Source organism: Myotis lucifugus, unplaced genomic scaffold (assembly GCF_000147115.1).
Source record: "Myotis lucifugus unplaced genomic scaffold, Myoluc2.0 scaffold_22, whole genome shotgun sequence".
Lineage (NCBI taxonomy): Eukaryota > Metazoa > Chordata > Mammalia > Chiroptera > Vespertilionidae > Myotis > Myotis lucifugus.
The window spans coordinates 6,544,405-6,564,818 of record NW_005871070.1 but is presented as its reverse complement, the minus strand read 5'-3'; the positions used below and the strand labels follow the sequence as shown (position 1 = coordinate 6,564,818).

General features: G+C 40.5%; 1 protein-coding gene across 1 annotated transcript in view; it reads left to right on the top strand.

The window, feature by feature from the left end:
• AKAP6 (A-kinase anchoring protein 6) overlaps positions 1-12,265 on the top strand; it is a 373,936-nt gene extending 361,671 nt beyond the window's left edge. The window contains 4 exon segments of the mRNA XM_023751526.1: positions 8,886-10,319; positions 10,321-12,119; positions 12,121-12,205; positions 12,207-12,265. Of these exon segments, the coding sequence (XP_023607294.1) occupies positions 8,886-10,319; positions 10,321-12,119; positions 12,121-12,205; positions 12,207-12,257 (3,369 nt within the window). The 3' untranslated portion in view covers positions 12,258-12,265.
• The last annotated feature ends 8,149 nt before the right edge of the window (positions 12,266-20,414 follow it).

The following is a 20,414-nucleotide window of genomic DNA, read 5'->3' as shown; positions in this document are numbered from 1 at the left end:
ACTTTCTCTAAAACGTCAAGGGAAAAAATATCCTCAGGTGAGGATTAACAACTAAAAAACCCAAAATAGACTCAATTGGATTGGGCTATCAGAAAGTCACACTGGTGATCCTATCAGAGGGTTCAGCAAAAAGGGTTCTATTAATCACACTCCTTGTTTCTCCTTAGAAGAGACCATTGCATCAAAATGAATGAAGTTGAACTAAGAGAAGAAATATGCTTTTCTTTAGCATTTCTGAGAATGTGAGCATGCATTCAGACCAAAGAAAGAAGCCTGTAATAAAAAAATTATCTTTATTGATAATATATGCAAAATAATATAAATAAATTTAGAAATATTATCTGTTGTAATATTTTTATTAAGCAAGGTTTCCAATAGATGTTTGATGGTGTTACAGGCTCTGAAACTCAGCAGGACTGAGGACTCCTGTTAACCTGGTGTATTCTTTTTTAATTGATATGAAATTAACATAACATAAAATTAATCATTTTAAAGTGAGCAATTTAGTGGCATTTAGTACATTTACAATGTTGTAAAACTATCACTTCTATCTAGTGTGAAAACAATTTTATCACTCCAAAAGGAAACTCCACACCTATTAAGCAATTTTTTTCCTACTCTCCCTTCCCCAAGGCCCTGTGACCACCAATTTTCATTCTGTCTCTGTGAATTTATCTAGTCTGGATATTTTATATAAATGGAACCATACAATAAGGTTGACTCATAAATACATATATTTGAACTGCATGGGTCTACCTATACATGGATTTTTTTCAGTAAATACTATAAATGTATTTTTCCTTTCTTATAATTTCTTAATAACGTTTTCTTTTCTCTAGCTTACTTTAAGAATACAGTTTTATATATATATCCTATCTAATAATAGAGAAACATGGTAATTAGCCATACCTCTGCTACCCATCCCATTGGCTAATCAGGGCGATATGCAAATAAACTGCCAACCAAGATGGCGGCCGGCAGCCAGGCAGCTTGAAGTGAACAGGAGGCTTGCTTGCTTCAGTGACGGAGGAAGCCAAGTTTCCCCGCCTGCGGCTGCCGGCCTCTGAGCTTGCAGTTTAAGAAACAATGTTACAAATATAGAAGCTAAACAAAACCCCAGAAACCTGCTTTCAGCCAGCCGGGATCTTAGAGCTGGAGTTGAAACAGTGTTTCGATTATAGAACCCAAACAAACCAGACACCTGCTTTCAGCAGCCAAGGCCTCAGAGCTGGAGCCAAGCCTCAGAGCTAAAGCTGGCCCAGAATAAAAAAAAAAGAAAAAAAGGAGCGGTTGGGAGCTTCAGTCACCCGCCAGCCTGAAAACGGCCTCAGCCCCTCACCCAGACTGGCCAGGTACCCCAGTGGGGACCCCCACCCTGAAGGGGGTATGACCAGATGCAAACAGCCATCATCCTCTCATCCAGGCTGGCCAGGCACCCCAGTGGGGACCCCCACCCTGATCTAGGACACCCTTCAGGGCAAACCAGCCGGCCCCCACCTGTGCACCAGGCCTCTATCCTATATAGTAAAAGGGTAATATGCCTCCCAGCACCGGGATCAGCATGACAGGGGGCAGCGACCAAACCCCCTGATCGCCCTGCGGCTCTGTGTGTGACAGGGTGCGGCGCCCCAACCCCCTGATCAGCCCTGCTTCTGTGCATGACAGGATATGGAGCCCCAACCCCCTGATGGGCCCTGCTCTGTGAGTGACACGGGGCAATGCCCCAACTCCCTGATTGGCCCTGCTCTGTGCATGACAGGGGGTGGTGCCACAACCACCCCATCGACCCTGCCTTGAGTGTGACAGAGGGCGGTGCCCCAACCCCCCAATCGGCTCTACCCTGAGCATGACTAGGAGTGGCATCGCAACCTCCTGATTCGCCCTGCTCTGTGCATGACAGGGAGTGGCGCCCCAACTCCCCAATCGGCCCACAATATTTTGAACTGCATGGTCTAGCCTATACATGATTTTTTCAGTAAATACTATAAATGTATTTTCCTTTCTATAATTTCTTAATAATGTTTTCTTTTCTCTAGCTTACTTTATTTTAAGAATACAGTTTATACATATATATATATGTATAAACTGTATTCTTATATATATATATATATATATATATATGGTGTTAATTCACTCTATATGTTATTATTAAGGCCTCCTATCAATAGTAGGTTATTAATAAAGTTTGGGGGGAGTAAAATGTCATATGATTTTTGGCTGTTCAAAAGTCAACTGTCTATGATTTTTTTTTGTGTCTGGCTTCTTTCACTGAGTGATGTTTCTGAGGCTACTATCTGTTATAATTGAGAGGTAGCACCAGCTAGAAAGTCAGAAATTCTCTGGGTGGCTTTGCTATGGCAGAGTTTAACCTCCAGGCCTTCCCCAGATTTCTCCAACAGCTCACAAGACCATGAACGGTCTGTATTCCTTCAATTTACCCAGTTCAGGTTTGTTGAGAACATTCTTTCTGCCAGACACTATTTTAGGTGCTGAGCTCTAGTGGAGATAGGACAGAAAGGGCCCGTGGAGTATAGATCTGGGAGGAAAACCCCTACTTCCCAATATGACTCTCTTTTGTCTCTGGTCCCTGTTGAGAACTAAGGCAATTTTTGCTATTGTAAGACTTACTTTTAAAATTGTTATAGAAGTTACCAGATGGCAGGAAGACAAAAAAAAAAGCCAGGCACTGGGAAGATCAGGAAATGCACTTTAATTGCAGGGACACCAGTGCTATGACTCAGGGGAATCAGTTTCCCAAATCTGAGCACTGAATGCAGGGCGGGGGCGGGGGGGGGGGGGCGGGGGAGGGAGTTTCCCTTTTGTCTTCCAAAAATGGACCAGGATTCTGGACTTTTCACGAGCTTTTGCAGCCCTTGTAATGGTAGTAAGGGGGGAAGTGAGACAGCGACCAAGACCCCATCTGGCGCTGGCAGTCAGACCCAGTTGTTGGGCTGTGTATGGTTTATGGCTCCTGTTAAGATAAGCATTCAGGCAAACAGGGTTTGCAAGGCTAGCTAGGACACAAGCCGAAAGGGGGTTGGGGCTAGCAGGCATATGCGTCAGAATGCAGGTTGGGGGGCGTGGTTTCAAGCTGCCTTCACATAACATCTCATGGATTTTTTATTTTTGACTATTTCAGAAATATCTGTGTAATCAAGACTAGGAAATATGTCCTCATTGGTAATCATTTTAGTGATATTTGTGAGATAACTTGGGATTTAGTCTGTTTTGAGTTTCTGATCAGCTTCATTATTGAAAAAGAGCGTTCATTGGAAGAATTTTTGATCATTGATGTGAGATAGACTTTTAAAGGGTTTCTGGGCTGAGACAAGTAATTTTAACATTATTATCAATCTGATAGATAGTGAGCAGTATTTTCTGTAATGAGTCAGTTGTGATAGAATTTCACAGATAATAGACTTGCCTTTAAAAAAAAAAGATTATTTTCAGGAAATAGAAAGGCCTTGTGCCATGGGCCTTATTGAGGACTGGGCAGGTGTTCTTTCTCATCTGGTTATTCCTGAGGGATAAGCCGAGTCAAAACAGGCAAAGACAAACCTACACCCCACTTATAGTACAATGGGAGAAAGTAAGGGTACGAAAGAGATTAGTCAACCAACCAACAGTTGTAATGCAAACATTGTTACGGTTATTTAACTGTTAGCCATACTATTGTACCATCGTCCTCTCACTTCAGCACAGGAAATATATGCTGATAGCTGCCAGCCATCATACCCCTGCTGGTGCCAGGCCCTCCCCACAGGACTTTACAAACATTTTCTAATTTAAAGCTCCCAATGGTCTCTAAGGTAGACACAATGTCCTGTGATTAGATGGAACTGAAACATATACTAGTAGATGGTAAATAACTTGTCCAGGATCACAGAGCTAGCATGTGAGAGCGGGGATCCAGGATTCAAACCCAGATCTGTTTGCGTTTTTGGCCCAAATCCCCAAATAGTTGATAGTGATCATTGCTCTTTACCCTATTTATTTTTTAACCTATATATTTTTTTCTTGCTAAATCTGACTCAATTCTTTGCTCAACAAGAGACAGAGTAATACAAACTCAAAGTTTTCATAAAAGTTATATTTCCATTTTCTGAAAACTAGCTGGTTGTTATGGTTGTTGATGGGTTGTTTGGTTTTTTAAATTTCTACGTAAGTCTAATTTAGGAAAGTAAGTATGCATCTAATATTCAGGCACTTTGGTTTTAGGTTTGGAGGTGGGTGCTAGGGAAAATATTGCATAAAAAAAATTAGAGTGAATATACGAAGGTTGGAATCTCCCCTCATTCCCATTGATTTTCTGACTTTGATACATACATGATTTTCTCCCTCCTGCTCTTTGCCCCCTCAAACTGTGGGTCTGCTTTATTCCTTAGGGTAACTATATATATCTTTATTCAGTTACATGCAAACTGTTTATGTTTTTATTATTATTATTTGTTTTTGTTGTATTCTGCTTTTCTACAGATAAATCTCTTCTCCCAGAGCTTTGCAAGTGATATTACTCAATAAACTCCTGGATTTAGAATAAACGGGAATGCAAATTGCAAGTCCTCCTATGGTTCTTTCATTCTGAGCACCAAACATTTGAGTGGAGTCACAAAAAGAACATCCTGCTCATTTTGTGATTCTTTAGATTTTCAAAAGATGCAACTTTTTAAAGAAAATTAAAGGAATCTGGATGTAGTTGTATCAAATCACAGTTGAGTTGTTTTATAGAATGCCAGCTTCCTTCATCTCCACTGTTTAACTGCCAATGTATGTCTTATCTCTTATAAAAGTTCACCTTTTAACCTAAAATTTTAAGAAAATACTAGAAATGCAATCCTTGGAGACCTAACTCAATTAAAAACATACAAGTACAGAAGGAAGTTAATTTGGATATGTATTACTTGCTGCAGTTGGAATCTTGATTCTTTCCTCCTTGTCCTCCTCCTCTTCTTCTTCTTCTTCATCATCAGCATTTCTCCAGCCACTTTTAGTTACTTTCTTTAGTATATATTGTGCTAATATAAATAACCTGCTTCCAAGAATAATTCTAGTCATTTCTTGAGCAGATCTGTGAAAGTGTGTGTGTGTGTGTGTGTGTGTGTGTGTAATTACTTATATAAAGCCCTTGGGCTAAGCCAAAATTCTGCACCAGTGAAGCAAGGTTATGAATGAAAGACCCTTGCACAAATTAATTTAATTCAGAATTACCTCTGGAATTGCTGACTCTATATTGAAACTGCATGTAATACTTACCTTACCAGTCTTTTGGATTCAGTCAGATATTCTCAGATTTTGTCTACATCCATTTTTTTTTCTATGTGGGGATAAGAAAAGGGAGGTGAGTTACCCTCACTCCACCCCTCATTCCTTGGGAACCCAGGCAGCCTGACCGCACAGCTCCCCAGCTCATCCAATTTTGATTTATCACTTTACCAAGATAGGAACACACACGTGTGTGTGTGTGTGTGTGTGTGTGTGTGTGTGTATGTGTGTTTAAGTATCAGACAATTCCTCTAGAAAAATAACAACACAAATGCTTAATTAACTTGAACATTATTGACTGTGTTTGGGCTAGCTTCAAAGAGAACATTCAACTAAATAATTTTCCTACCAGTTATATTACTCGATTCATATGTCCCTTTTTCAAATACAACTTTTTAGTTATATAAATATTCTAATGTCTTTCCTCTTGGAAACATTCCCCATGGTTTTGCCCCCAGGGTATGTTTTATGTTTGAGGATTAAATCTTGAGGAAATGGAGATCTTTATTGAAAATGTTGACATAATTTAATCCACAAGAGAAAAGAATGAATGAGAGCAGAGTGAGTAGTGCTTTTTTAATATGGAAAGTTTAAAGTCTAAAGTGAACGATTTATGAACAGAGCTTGTCAGATATCACTGGAATTGACATACAAAAAAAAATTCAGAAATTATAGTAAATTTATGAGATTTATAGAAGAGAATTAAGAACGGGAAAAGAAAATATTATATCCAAAAGTTTAATTATTTTCTGTGAAAATTTTCCACTCCAATCACTTTATTGAACAAAGAACTTGTTCTTTTAGGCACTGCTGTAAGTTTTATACTTTCTTAGGTTTGCATTTGTAAAGCCAATAAGGCAGCATTTGTCAGAAAATGACTGTGTCATGGAAGATGAGTCCGAGTCTCCGGCACCACTTGGGCTGAGCTCCTGGCACGCGTCCAGGTGGCACAATTCCTGCAGCCGTGTGAGCCCCCTGGGTGTGGGACTCGCATGGAAAATCTGTGCTGCTAAATGTTCCTTCGAGTCAACCAGAGACTTACAAGGAGAGCTCCTTTGAAAGACCAGTTCAGTTATTTATTAGCACTCTCAGAGTATAGTGTCAGCCAAGATAGTATTTGAAATTAATATACTATTTGATTAGACTGATTGATTGTTCCTGCAGCTGAAGATTTTAACATTCATTAGCCATCCTAGCCAGTCATTAGTATTGCCGTTATCAGCAAGCGAAGAATAAACAGAAATTCTAATAAAAATTCATCACCGCGAATGGACTCCATACCTAAGTGAGTGTGATGAGTGCGGTGGGCTAGATTAACTGCTGTAGCATTGGCAGCGGGAAAGATTTCTGTAATAAAATTTAAAAATATCCCTTAATTAATGTTTACTTTGTAACTGGACTCTTTTAAACTTAAGTAGGCTATACAGATAATCTCTTACATATCCAGTATAATAAAGTGCTAATGGGTGTTTTATACTTCATGTGTCTGTGTGGTATCCCCTAACTATTAGTTTCAAGAGGATTGAGGACTTAGGAAAGTTCTGCTAATGTTTTGCTGTGAGGCCTTTTCCCACTCTGAGGAGCAGAGCATTCGGCCCGTTTTTTTTCAACCAGGTTGGTAGAGTAAATCTGAATTGTAATGCAAATGTGCTGACCCGTTATACTGCCTGACACCTCCCTTTACCTACCCCAGTGGTAGGCAAATTCATTAGTCAACAGAGCCAAATATCAATAGTACAGCGATTGACATTTCTTTTGAGAGCCAATTTTTTTAAACTTAAACTATATAGGTAGGTACACTGTTATTAACCTACCTACATAGTTTAAGTACTGTTGATATTTGGCGCCCCGCCCCATGCTGCTTATCCTGCGTCCCACCCGCCCAATGGACCTACACCCCCCACTTCTTCTAACGCCACTTCTTCAAAATAGGCTCGCCCAGGCCGAAAACCGACTTCTGCGCATGGGCCACAAAGTTTCAATCGCACTGTACGTGCGCGCCCACACGTGGTATTTTGTGGAAGAGCCACACTCAAGGGGCCAAAGAGCCACATGTGGCTCGTGAGCCGCGGTTTGCTGACCACTGACCTACCCTGTCATGAATCCCCTGTGGTTTTAAGAGCAAATGGAAAGGAGCATGAGGAGGAGAGAAGGAGGTAGGCAGGGAGAACCCTTTATGAATTGACTCAAGGCCACTCCAGAGAAGTGTGTGCGCACTGAGAATTATAACTACCTGTACTGACTCCCCCTCAGCCCTTCACATGCAGTAGCTCATTTGGTGCTCAGAACTATATCTTGAAAGAAGGTGCCAGCCCCCTTTAAAAAGTGATGTGAGGAGACTGGTGCTCAGATAATAGGTTAGCAACCTGCCACGGCCATGCAGATCTGCAACAAAATCAGCACCTCGGCCTCTCCGCACAGTGCCAGAGCCACGCTCACCTGCCTGGCTACCTGCGCAAGCACAAGCTGAACTGCCAAGTTCTGTTTGAGTTTCTGTCTGTCATTGAACCTGTCAGGGCCTGTAGCACCTGTCTCACCTCCCTTGGCTCTGGCATGAATCCAGACAGCTGGACAGAAAGTGAGGATGGTGATGGCTTCAGGACAGAGTCTAAGAGCCAGTTCAGGGACTACTGTGTCCCAGAATGTGTCAGGTTCTACCTAAACAGGGTTAAAACCAGGAAGTCCAAGCCAAGATGCAGGGTCCAGCTGTGCAGGCAGAGAGCAGCATAAGAGAATCTGGGCGACTGCATCCTTGGGAGTCAGGAAAGTCTCCAGGTGGTTGTTATTCTAGGGCTGGAGGAGGGCCAGAGGGGAGGTTCCTGTCTGTAAGAAATAGGAACGGGACTGAACATAGGGAAACAAGTCAACAAGGACCAAAGCGGAATCTCTGCCAGAGAGAGAGGCGGGGAAGAGAGGACTGAGAGAACTGTGATTAAGGCACTGCCCTGGATTCCTGGTGCCCGAGACTCAGGATCCAGGAAGATGGGGGTGAGGAAACCAGCCCAGTGTTGCTCATCTTGGGTCTGATTGGGAGCAGGGCCAAATTCTAAGGAGGTGTTGCCCCGAAAGGGAAGGTTGGGGGGAAGGAAGACACGCCAGAGCCTCTGGAACATGAATGGCTCCACAGGTGGCTACGACTTGATTCTATTTCCCAGGCAAAACCTGCTTCCAGTGGAGAACCCAGGAACAGAGGCCAGAGGGCTGCACCCTGTGTGGCTGCAGAACTGAGACAGCATCAGAGCGAGCATGCCTCCTGAGGACATGTCAGAGGCTCTACTCCTTTTAACCTTCTTTTACCCGACAGTTTTATCCTCACACAATCCAAGGTTAAAAATGAAGAAGAATCGATAGGGAATGGTTAATTCCATAAATTACAACTTGACTATAATAATCTTACATTTTAATCTATGTTATTGCCTCCAGTGACAAATTACTATTGATAGAACAGCCTATTTCAATAATTTTGGATGTTATTCCAGAGAGGAATAGAGCTGATAATTATGCTATCTTTCAAATCTATGCTTGGAGCAAATTTCTTTCTTGACTCTTCTAAGAGATTTTGAATGGATAAAATGTTCATGTTTATGTTTCCTAATTCTTCTTCCTTTCCTCTCCCTACACAGGAGACTCTGAATGTGATTGATCCTGGCTTGATGGACCTAACTGGGACCAGCGAGGATGCCCTGGAATGGGATGAAACTGATATAAGTAACAAGTTAATTAGTTTGAATGAAGACTCAAATGACCTCAATCAAGAACCCCAACCTGTCATGCCTGCCTCAAAACCTGAAGAGACAGGTAGTGAGGACCCTGGCTATGAAGAAGAGGCAGGTGACCGTGGGGGATCTCAGTATGCCTCAAGTATTACTGCCCCCTCTAGTCCCCACATTTACCAAGTATACAGCCTCCACAATGTGGAACTCTATGATGACAACCACATGCCATTCCTGAAAAACAATCCAATGCTCACCAGCATGACACAGCCTAGTGTTTTGACTAAGAGTCTTAGTAAAGACTCCTCATTCTCATCCACCAAATCTTTGCCAGATCTACTAGGGGGTTCCAATTTGGTGAAGCCCTGCCCGTGCCACGGAGGAGACATGAGCCAGAATTCAGGCAGTGAGAGTGGAATAGTCAGTGAAGGAGACACTGACACCACCACCAACTCTGAAATGTGTTTGTTCAATATGGTAGATGGGTCCCCTAGTAACCCTGAACCTGAACATCTGGAACCACAAATGGGAGATGCCATTAACATGTTAAAGCAAAAATTTAAAGATGAGGACGAAGCCATTAAGCTTCCAAATAGCTCTCAGTCATCCATTTCACCAGTGGGTTGTGTAAATGGAAAAGCTGGAGATTTAAACAGTGTTACCAAACATACCCCTGATTGTTTGGGAGAAGAATTACAAGGAAAGCATGATGTGTTTACATTTTATGATTACTCATACCTCCAAGGCTCAAAACTCAAATTACCAATGATAATGAAACAGTCACAAAGTGAAAAGGCATATGTAGAGGATCCCCTGCTCCATGGCTTTTATTTTGATAAAAAGTCCTGCAAATCTAAACATCAAGCTACAGAATTACAACCGGATACACCTCCCCATGAAAGGATTTTGGCAAGTGCATCCCATGAAATGGATCACAATTCATATAAAAGTGGTGATATGGAGAAGACACTCACTGGCATGCAGAATGCCAAACAGCTCTCCCTTCTATCTCATAGTTCATCTGTTGAGTCCCTTTCTCCAGTGGGTGATTTATTTGGACTGGGTATCTTTAAAAATGGAAGTGACAGCCTCCAGCGAAGCACTTCTCTAGAAAGTTGGTTGACATCCTATAAAAGCAATGAAGATCTTTTCAGCTGTCACAGCTCTGGGGACATAAGCGTGAGCAGTGGCTCAGTTGGAGAATTGAGTAAAAGGACATTAGATCTCCTGAATCGTTTGGAGAATATCCAGAGTCCCTCAGAGCAAAAGATAAAGCGGAGTGTTTCCGATATCACTCTTCAAAGCAGTTCCCAAAAGATGTCTTTTACTGGCCAGCTGTCACTGGGACATAGCATCTTCCATCAATGAAGACTCGCCGGCATCTCTTACAGAACTTAGCAGCAGTGATGAGCTCTCTCTTTGCTCAGAGGATATTGTGTTACACAAGAACAAGATCCCAGAATCAAATGCATCATTCAGGAAGCGCCTGACTCATTCAGTGGCTGATGAAAGCGACGTCAATGTCAGCATGATCGTTAACGTCTCTTGCACCTCTGCTTGCACTGATGATGAAGACGACAGTGACCTCCTCTCCAGCTCTACCCTCACCTTGACAGAAGAAGAGCTGTGCCTCAAAGATGAGGATGATGACTCCAGTATTGCAACAGACGATGAGATTTATGAAGAGTGCAACTTGATGTCAGGGCTGGACTATATAAAGAATGAGCTGCACACCTGGATTAGGCCGAAGCTTTCCTTGACTAGAGATAAGAGAAGGTGTCATCCCAGTGACGAAATAAGGGGCGGTAAGGATATAAGTAGTACTGAGATGACCAATTCCTCTGACACCCTCAGCATTAAGGCCCTTCTAAACGGCTCCATAAAACATCTCTCTGAAAATAATGGAAACAGTAAGAATTTACCCCACACCCATGAGTTAGGAACACAGGGTGAAAATAAGAAAAATATTTTCAAAGTCACTAAAGACCCATATGTGGCTGACGTGGAAAATGGCAATGTCGAAAGTACTCCAGAGAGACAGCAGGACAAACTTAATGAGATTTCACAGGAACCGGAGAATCTTGGTTCAGCCGGGAAGAGGGTTTCAGAGAGTGAGCACGGTAAGTGCGAAGCAGCTATGGATAGCTCAGACGATTCACACATTGCTGGAAGAGAATCTGTCTCCCAGACCGTTAGACATCTTCCAAAGAAATGTCAAAACCACCACCATTTTGAAAATCAAACGGCTGCTTCTACTCCCGCTGAGAAGTCTTGCCCAGAACTGCCTCCAGAAACCACAGTCACCAATAGACAGGACTCTGAGGTACTGCAATCTTCATGTGATGATGCACTAAGTTTGGCTGGAAAATCTGCTGGTTGCTGCCTAGAACTTGAACAAAATGAAACAGAGGAAAATGCCTCTGTTGGTGACAACGTTTCCTGTTGTGGCTGTGAGTCAGGTGTTTTCCATCCGAAAGATGCCGAGGATGGTTCAGTACATGACTTTGTTAAGGAGATCATTGGCATGGCTTCCACTGCCCTGAAAAGTAAATCTCAACCGGAAACTGAGGCAGCCGCTCCTACTTCATTAACTCAAATCAAGGAGAAAGTGTTAGAACATTCTCACCGGCCCATCCAGCTGAGAAAAGGGGACTTTTATTCCTACTTATCTCTCTCATCGCATGACAGTGACTGTGGGGAGGTCACCAATTACATAGAAGAGAAGAGCAACACTCCTTTGCCTCTGGACATGACTGACTCTGGCCTGGAAGACAGGGAAGACATTGAGTGCTTCTTTGAGGCCTGTGCTGAGGATGACCCTGATGGAGACGAGCCCTGTGCCTCCAGCCCTCCTCCAGATGAGCCTGCAGGTCACAGGGAGGCTGCGGTGCCATCACAAGCAGCAGCGGGCTCTCCTAGGTGCAGTGACATTTCTCTCTCAGCCGACGATGCAGACATGGTGGCTCTTGCATGTCCTCCCCCTCAGAAAGGATCTGACATTGGGAAGGAAGTGGATGGTTTACCCCAAGCTTCCAATGTCTGCGGAGAAAGCTCACAGTCAGCTACTCCTCCAAGGCTGGGCGGTGAAAAAGAATGTTCAGAAAACCCAGGCGAGTCTGGGATGCCAGAGGAACATAAGGCTGCTTGGGCTCTCCTCAAAGGCACAGCAGTCCAAAGACAAGGCTGCGTTGCTTCCCAACCCCAAAACTTTAACCTGTGAAGTTAACCTGTGAAGATCTCCTAAACCTTGATGAAGAACGACATAGAAATATGCATAGGTAGAATGTAACCTTCTCCAAAAGGTACGTATAGTTCTCATGTTTTTAATGCATATTTAATCTATTTTAGCATATATATACATATATGTATATATACATATATATACATATATATATGTATATATACATATATGTATATATATAATGAGTTTGAGTCATCAAATCCATGATAGGAGAAAATACAAGTTAGAATGGTCATGGCAGATATTTATCTGAAAAGGACATTTAGGTGGAAGAAATACTCCCCACAATGCAAGCAACTGTGAAGCCAAAGAGGGGCAAACAGTCACAAATGACATTTTTAGCGACATTAACTTGTTACATCATTCTGGTAAGAAGAAGACACAATTTGAGGAAGTAGCTGAATAATTCGGGGCCTTGAATTCTTCCACTGAGGGAGGAAAAATGGTTCTCCAAATTGCAATTACACCCTCTGACCCAAACCCATGCACAGTGACCACGCCCTCTCTCAGGTTCCTGCACCAGAGCTGCCAGCTTCCTTCAGGGCCTGAAGATGAGCCATGATTAGGCTAAAGGCTGTGTCTCCTGATCTGGGCCTCCCTTTTATGCTTCTGTCTAAAGTAACTGTCATCACATTTGCTTCCCCCGGGGAAGGCTGTGCTGTCACAGCTCCTACTCACAGCCAGGTCTGAGGACTCACACAGGCAGGGAAGGTTGATGTGAAAGAAGTGGCTTTTATTTATCCACACAGACTGAGAACAGGCCCAGAAAGCAAATGCAGAAAGAATAAGCGACAAGTTAATGGTGTTTGGATAAAAAACAGAATTTTTGAATTTTGCCTGAAGGTGACAGACTAATTTCCATCAAATTTTTAAAGAAAGTCATTCACTCTTTATGTTTAATAAGACAGCTATTGATTGATAATTCTGAGATGGTGATACAGTTCTAAAAGTAACACAAAAACACTGTCGTTTCCCATTTTTAAGCCCCAATGATGAATATACTATCTCAGTCAAGTTTCAAGAAAATTTGAGCTTTTGAATATGAGAGTTGTGTTTTACCAATGTGAGGTGCCAAGTGCCATCGCCACCCCCACTCCTGCAGCTTAATGTCGTAACCTAAACTTGTGCTATAGGAAATGAATTACAGAAGCAATCTACCCTAATTTGTTAACTTATTCAAATAACAGTTATTATACTTAACTATGCTAAAGATTATCTTTTTTGTGGCAGATTGTTTATTTTTTGATGAGCCTAATTACTGATTTTCTAAAAGTAATTTACATTTATTACAAATACATCTTTTAAAATGTGACAGATAAATGTTGTTCCCATAATGTATTATGAAAAAAGTTACTATTTAAAAACACATTATTTAATTTGAAAGATGAATGGCAAACATCATTATTTTTTTTCCTGCAACACCTGTGCCCTAGGCTCATTAAAATGTGTGATTCTGTGGAGAGCTGCTAGAAATGAGGAGTGCGAGGGGGAATCTATACCATATATACACCCTAAAAATAAACTCGGTATGCAAAATTGGAGAAAGGCATCCTACTTACTAATATAGCTCAACTAATTTTCCATGTTTCAGACTCTTTACAATTGGCTGCAAATGAGAACAAAAGTGGGAGCGAGAGAAATAAATGTATTTCTGTGAAAGAGGTTCACCCCATAATCACATTCTCCATCAGTGCGCAGCACAACTGACACTGCAGGAGAGTAACCGCTATGCCATCAGCTACTTCCAAACAAGTTCTGTGAGAATTAGTTGTACTGCTGGCTCAGCCAACCTCCGCAGAAGGGCTGGTAGAGCCTGGCTGACTTTTATTCTCTGAGAGGGCATAAAGGCTGGGAAGCAACACCCCTTTGAGTCTGACATCATGTGACTGTGACTCTCAAGTCCCCAGTCATGCTGATCCAGAGCAGGAGGAGCTCTGGCACTGGAGAAACTCCAGGATGCATCCTCCCTTTTGAAACTATGGGCATTGCTTCTCTCCCTGACCTGGACACAGAATTGACATGAAATGTGAATGATAAGCAGCTCCATCTTTAGACCCGGGGAAGTGAATGTGCTGATGGGTCTGTGTGACCCTCACATTCTACAGGCTGGGACCGTGCAAAACAATCAGCCAGCCCACCTGCCAGTCAACAATATTTTGTTGAGCCCCGGCGACACGCTGCCTGGCCCTGTCCCAAGCAATGCGGAAGCAGCCAGATTTTACTCTCCAGAACTCACATCGCCCCCCAAGTGACTCGTTATCAGCCTAGGCCCATTCAAATGGCCATATTTACAAGTCCTATGCAGTTTTTTCAGAAGCATGTACACAGAACATCTGGATACCTACATTTTTCACTAGTCATTAGCATGTGTACCTGGGTATAAAGATTTACTTATTGTTAGAATACTACCAATCAGGACAAGTTAATCTCAAAATCTTGACATGATTTCAGTGTTCAATGTCAGGAATGAATAGTAAAATTATTTGGTAAACATGGGGTTTCATGCCTATAAAGGCTTAACTGTTGTCATTGTTCTTCCTACAAGATTCAAACGAGCAAAAGAAAAAGCTCTACTTTTTAAGCCATTTGAACACTATCAGTTGAACACTATCAGGATACTCAAATTTAACGTGTGGTTTTTTGGTTTTTTTAAGAAATAAGTTCTCAGATGATGAAATTATTATGGCATCTGGAAGAGCTATAACTGAGAATAATAGCAATACAATTTGCAACTGTAACAGTTCTTTCCAAAAATTTTTGAAGAGTTTTTTCATTTACTGTGTTCTAATTAAAACCCACTGTAACTATGGGAGAAGTTTGAACATGATCTAACACAGTAGGCATTTGCACCAATTTTCAGGCACACTGCTGTGCTTTTCACTATTTTCATTTATATGTCATGTTTCTATAAAAATAGATAAGTAAGTTACATCAAATCAAAAGAAAGGTAACTGAATAGATCCAGATATTCCTGCCTAATTTGGAGAAAGAAATACTGTATGTGTGGCGTGCCTCCCAGGACCTGCCTGAGGGTTGTACTTTGCACTAATCTTTTTGCCACATTCTGACAGTTATTTCTTCATAATCCTCATTATAAGCCTCTGATATTTGGTGAGTGATTTAAGCCTAAACTTTGTGCAGGATAAATCCTGTGGTATAAAATTTTAAACCATCACATGCAGTCAGTATGCTCAAGTGTGAACATGTGCAGTAAAAAGTGCTGCTGCTCAGTTTTTACAAACTGAGGAAGCTGAAAAAGCAAACTTTTCTCATGTATGCACCACACATTTTCATTCTATTAATCGGATTGACATAAGTGTTTAATGTGATCCAAAGCTGGCCAAGCAGGTTTAAGAGACTACTCTTGGTGACAGTACATTCATTTTTCACTAAACAGTACAGGTGTAATCTTATCAAATTTACCTTGGAAATCACTTCAATAAATCAAGGTTCTGGTGTATGTGAAGTATTTTTTAAAATTATCCAAAAAAGGAGACATATGTACTACTATTTGTAATGCTTTAAATAATAAAAAAGATAAAAATTATCCAGCACTTCTGTCACGATAAATAATGAAGATTTTATTGGGCATCACCCATCACACACACACACACACACACACACACACACACACACACACACACCAGATCTGTGTCTCAGCCAATTTGGCCTATCCCTTTCTAAGCGGGCCAAGTTAAAAGAATTTATTATCCAGAGAGAATTTAAATACCAGCACTTATGGTAGTATGATCAGATTTGCCTCACCTAAGGATTCACTACTCAGTGACCAGATTTCAAATGACTCATGTCCTCAGCATTTGAACAATGCACTATGCTCTTTCTTGAGTTACTGCATTATTTTACTCTACCAAATTTCATCCCATCTGTTCTTGTCTGTCTCTCCCTGTTCTTAAACTTGCCTACTCTTCCAGATTTCCTGTGGCTCCAGTCAAACTATATTAGCTAGAGCTTTTCTGGCTCTTAAACAGGTTGTAAGGTTTTCGAGAAAGAGCAAGACAAAGAAAGAGAATGTGTAGTTCTGAAAGGACAATAAAGCAACCTGACATCAGAATTCAGAATTCAAACCCAGACAAGCAAAAGCCTGCTTTACTTGATCCGACGACCTTACGTAATTGCATCCTGCATTGCCTAAACCTGGAATTTATTTGTTCCTCACATTCGATAGGTTGCTTTGAGCCACTTAAAAATAGGCAGAACCAATTGAATTTGAAAGTGTATCAGAGCCATGAGATGCACAGAAATAATCGAGTCATTCTCATTTGTACAGTGCTGTCTGCACCTTAAATGAAATGCATTCGTATTTGAACCAGAAGCCCCACTTATATCCTTTCCTCAGAGGAAGGGGCTGAAACATTTGGAATTATCACAATGTTATGAATATTTCACCACTACATAATAGTGGAATTGTTCAAATCCATTGTCACACATACAGTCTCACTGGAGGAAGGGTGAATGGCTGTCAGTACTTTGCTGGTTCACTTGGCATTGGCAGCCTCAGATTTTCGTGGAGAGTTGAGGCTTCCCGGAGTGTTTGAAACCAAGTTCACAAGCAAAAGAGTAGATGAGATCCAGCAGAAAAGTCAAACTTTATTTTTCTTTAAAACCATGTCTTAAAAAATCAATGTATTTTTCACATTGATTCCGAAACATTTTTATCAGTCATGTGAAACGGGGGCTATTAAAATCACTCTAATTTATGTATCCTTTTATTTCAGAGCATTAACAGTCCCAAAATGGCAGCCTTCAATGATTCCTCGAAGGTCTGGGTTTTACAGATGAAGCAGACATTTCTGAAACCTGTTTTTGTTTCTTGTAGATAAGCCCGGCTGCAACTCAGGGGTGGCCTCACACTCCCACCCCGGACGGGTCTCCGTTCCATCCCATCACTGCCGTCTGTTACACTGACCTCTCCCACGACGATGCTTCCTTCCGAGTGCGGTTTGTCCACATGGCCTTGTGACCCTGACGCGTGCGCTGGCTCTCTTTAGGTGACTCTCTGAAGCTCAGCGAGCTGCTTGTTCTCCCATGGATTCCTGTCCCAAGCTACCTCTACCACCCCCCTCTCCAGCAAGACTTTGGTTTGCCTTGTCCCCTCCCCATCTGCTCTTTAAAGCTCTGCAGCTCACCAATTTGATGGTCCATTAAATTCACCTGTCTGGAATGAGCCCCTGCCAGTACTTGACCAAGTTCATGTTTCAATAGGAAATTTCTTTGTAATGGTACGATGCCTATGTTTATTGAAAGAATTTTACCTAAAGGGGCAACATTTGATTTGATTGCAGCATAGAGAAGAAACACTGGCTTTTCTTTCAAAATTAAGCAATTGTTAAAAGCTCCATTTTATTTATTTTATTTTAAAAATAATCATCTATGCAGCACTTCAAGAAACAACTAAATAGTGTTGTATATTATAGACTGGTGACATTCTATTAAATTATGTACAACATTTTTGCTTTTCTTAATGCTTCTTGAGGTGGTAATGAGAAAAAAAGTTTTTTAAAAAAGTGTGCCTTGCTGTATTTCTTATACCATTTATTAGAAAGCTGCTTTCACGGTAAAATTAGGTTGTTTTAAAAGGAGGAAATAGCAAGGTTAAGATGTGTGAATAATTTCTGTACATATGTATAACCAAGTACAAACATTGATGTATAATGACAGTATAAAATGCTTTCATGTTTGTGATGTCTAGTGATGTGGAAAATATAAGCCTTAAATCTATTAGATTGCATGGTAATTAAAATTGGCATAATAAACATAGATTATTAGGGAAAAAGGAAAAATTAGTGATCTCTTCTACCTGTGTTCTTTACCAAATTATTGCATCTGGTTCTGGAACAAATATTACATATAGCAGCTTCCAAAATATCTATATTGCATAAAAGGCTTAAAATTACTTAAACTAGAAACTACACAATGAAGCCATCACAATTTTCAAGATTCTTCTGATTACTATAAAGATCTTGGAACACTAATGATTTACTTCCAGTTCCCCTAAACCAGTAAAAATATATCCTAGATTTTTTTTATTTCTACTTATTAATGGTTTTAATGTTGGATTTCAGAATACTTAGTACATCTTATATTTATTTTATATAATTTTTTGAATGGGTTTGATAGAAAGATAGTAGAAAAGTATAGAAAATTTGACTATTCTTTTTATTTAAATTATAGATTTCAAGTGTATTTATTTTGTGTAAAAGAAGTTAGCTAAAAATATTGTTTGGTCTTTACTGCTCTTGTGAAAGGCAGTTTCTAGTTTTATTCTAACACCTACTCAAGTGCCTGACACAGTAGGTATTCAATAAAAATTTGTTGAATTGAAATATTGAATTAGGTAATATGATGACATTTATCTTTTCATTTTGAGAGAGGTACACTAAAACATGTAAACTAGAAAAAAATCTAATGCAGTTAGAAAATCACATGTAATATATGATTAATTTACATCAAATTTCAAAAAGAAATAATGTGTGGATTCATATAGTCAAAGAAATGACAATCATTCATTCAATTGATAGTTCGTTAACACTGTTTATCTGCAAGGCACTATTCTAGATGCAGGGGATGCAATGCTAACTGAACAAAGGCTCCGCCCTTGGGAGGCTTACCTACATATGGATGAAGTGAGCACACAAACTAGATTCAGTAGTCGTGGTCCTGCAGGTGAGGAAAAGAGCAAAGTGATGAAGAGGTACAAAGACGGAAGCAGCAATGGACAAGGAGGAAGAAAAGGGCTAGAAGAGAGCAGAACGTTAGATAGTAGAAAATTAGTGAAGCTTATTGCAGGGTAGTAAGAGAAAAGGTAAGTTGGGAGACTTTTAAAAAGTTATGATGGACCTTTGTACGTGCTATGCTAGGCAGTCAGGAAATTTTGTTGTCTTTGTTTTGCACCTGATATTGCTTATCATTAAAACTATTAGTAGCACACCAAGAACATTTAAAAATAGTAACCTATAATTCTAACACTTTAATAACTACTTGTATTTTTATGCCCCTTCTAATCTTTTCCATGCATATTTCTGAAGTGATGAATCATTCTAGCCTTTTGAATGGATAGTAATTCATTCACAAGGGGTTTTAGGCAGACATTTAGTTGCAGAGTTCAAGGTGATTACAGGGGAAGATATTAGAGATAAGTCTCTCATTAGGAGGTAGCTGTAGAAAACAAGCTAGTCTTGAGAGGATAACAGAAGATCACAGGGAGAGTGGCCTGGGATGTAGAGAAAAAAGTCCTAGTGTCCGAAATCCCTAAGAGCATTCTGGATTTCCCTTGAGGTGTGCTATAGTTTTACATACTGAGACAACCTAAATTTTCCTTGGGCACTAACTATTGCCAAGTCTGCATCTCTTAGTAAAACATTCAAAGAACAAACAGGCCATGAGGTTTTACTTACCTGTGATATGCTCATTGAAGACATTGAGGTATTGAAAATATTTGTTTATTAATAACCTGTTTAGGGTTAACACTGGATATGTAGCATGACTTTCAGGTTTATGGTACAATACTTTTTCAGGTTGGAAAGGATGGAATAGCCTCAATTTCTTGCTCTATTTAGGTGCTACCTTCTTAGTTACCCTTGAATGGTCACACCAACTCTGCCTACGCACTTCTAGTGGTTTATCATCTGCTAAGGCAAGCGTGTGCCTCTATAAAGAAGCTATTTCTTGGGTTGCTAAAATCTGCATAGTGACCCCCTACCCACCTTTAATTTTGTTCACTGGTCTTAATTCTTTCCTGCTAAGCTGCCCTAGAATTTCTACCCTTTATTTTTCATGGTAAACCTGGAGATAATTGAGACCAGTTACTCATCCTCTCCCAGCTGCTATGATTTCTGTTCTATAATTCCCTCAACAGCCCTTCATATGCCATGATTTTCATCTATTTCAACCTAATGTTAACAGACAGAATCCTTGAAACTGAGGAACTGTCTTCATCATCATACATGTAGAAAAGTATCTGAACATTTTAAGTGGTAAGTTTTCTCGAAAAATATATTAAGATATGTTTATTCTATTATTGTAAAATAAATAAATAAATAAATAAGCAAATAAATAAGAATCCATTACTTCCTTCAGTGGCCCAGTCAAGTGCCAGAGTTATCTTGAATGCTTACCTTACATCAAATCCAAACCTAACCTGTTCCCTTATAAAGCAGGGTCTCCTTTCCATTTATTCA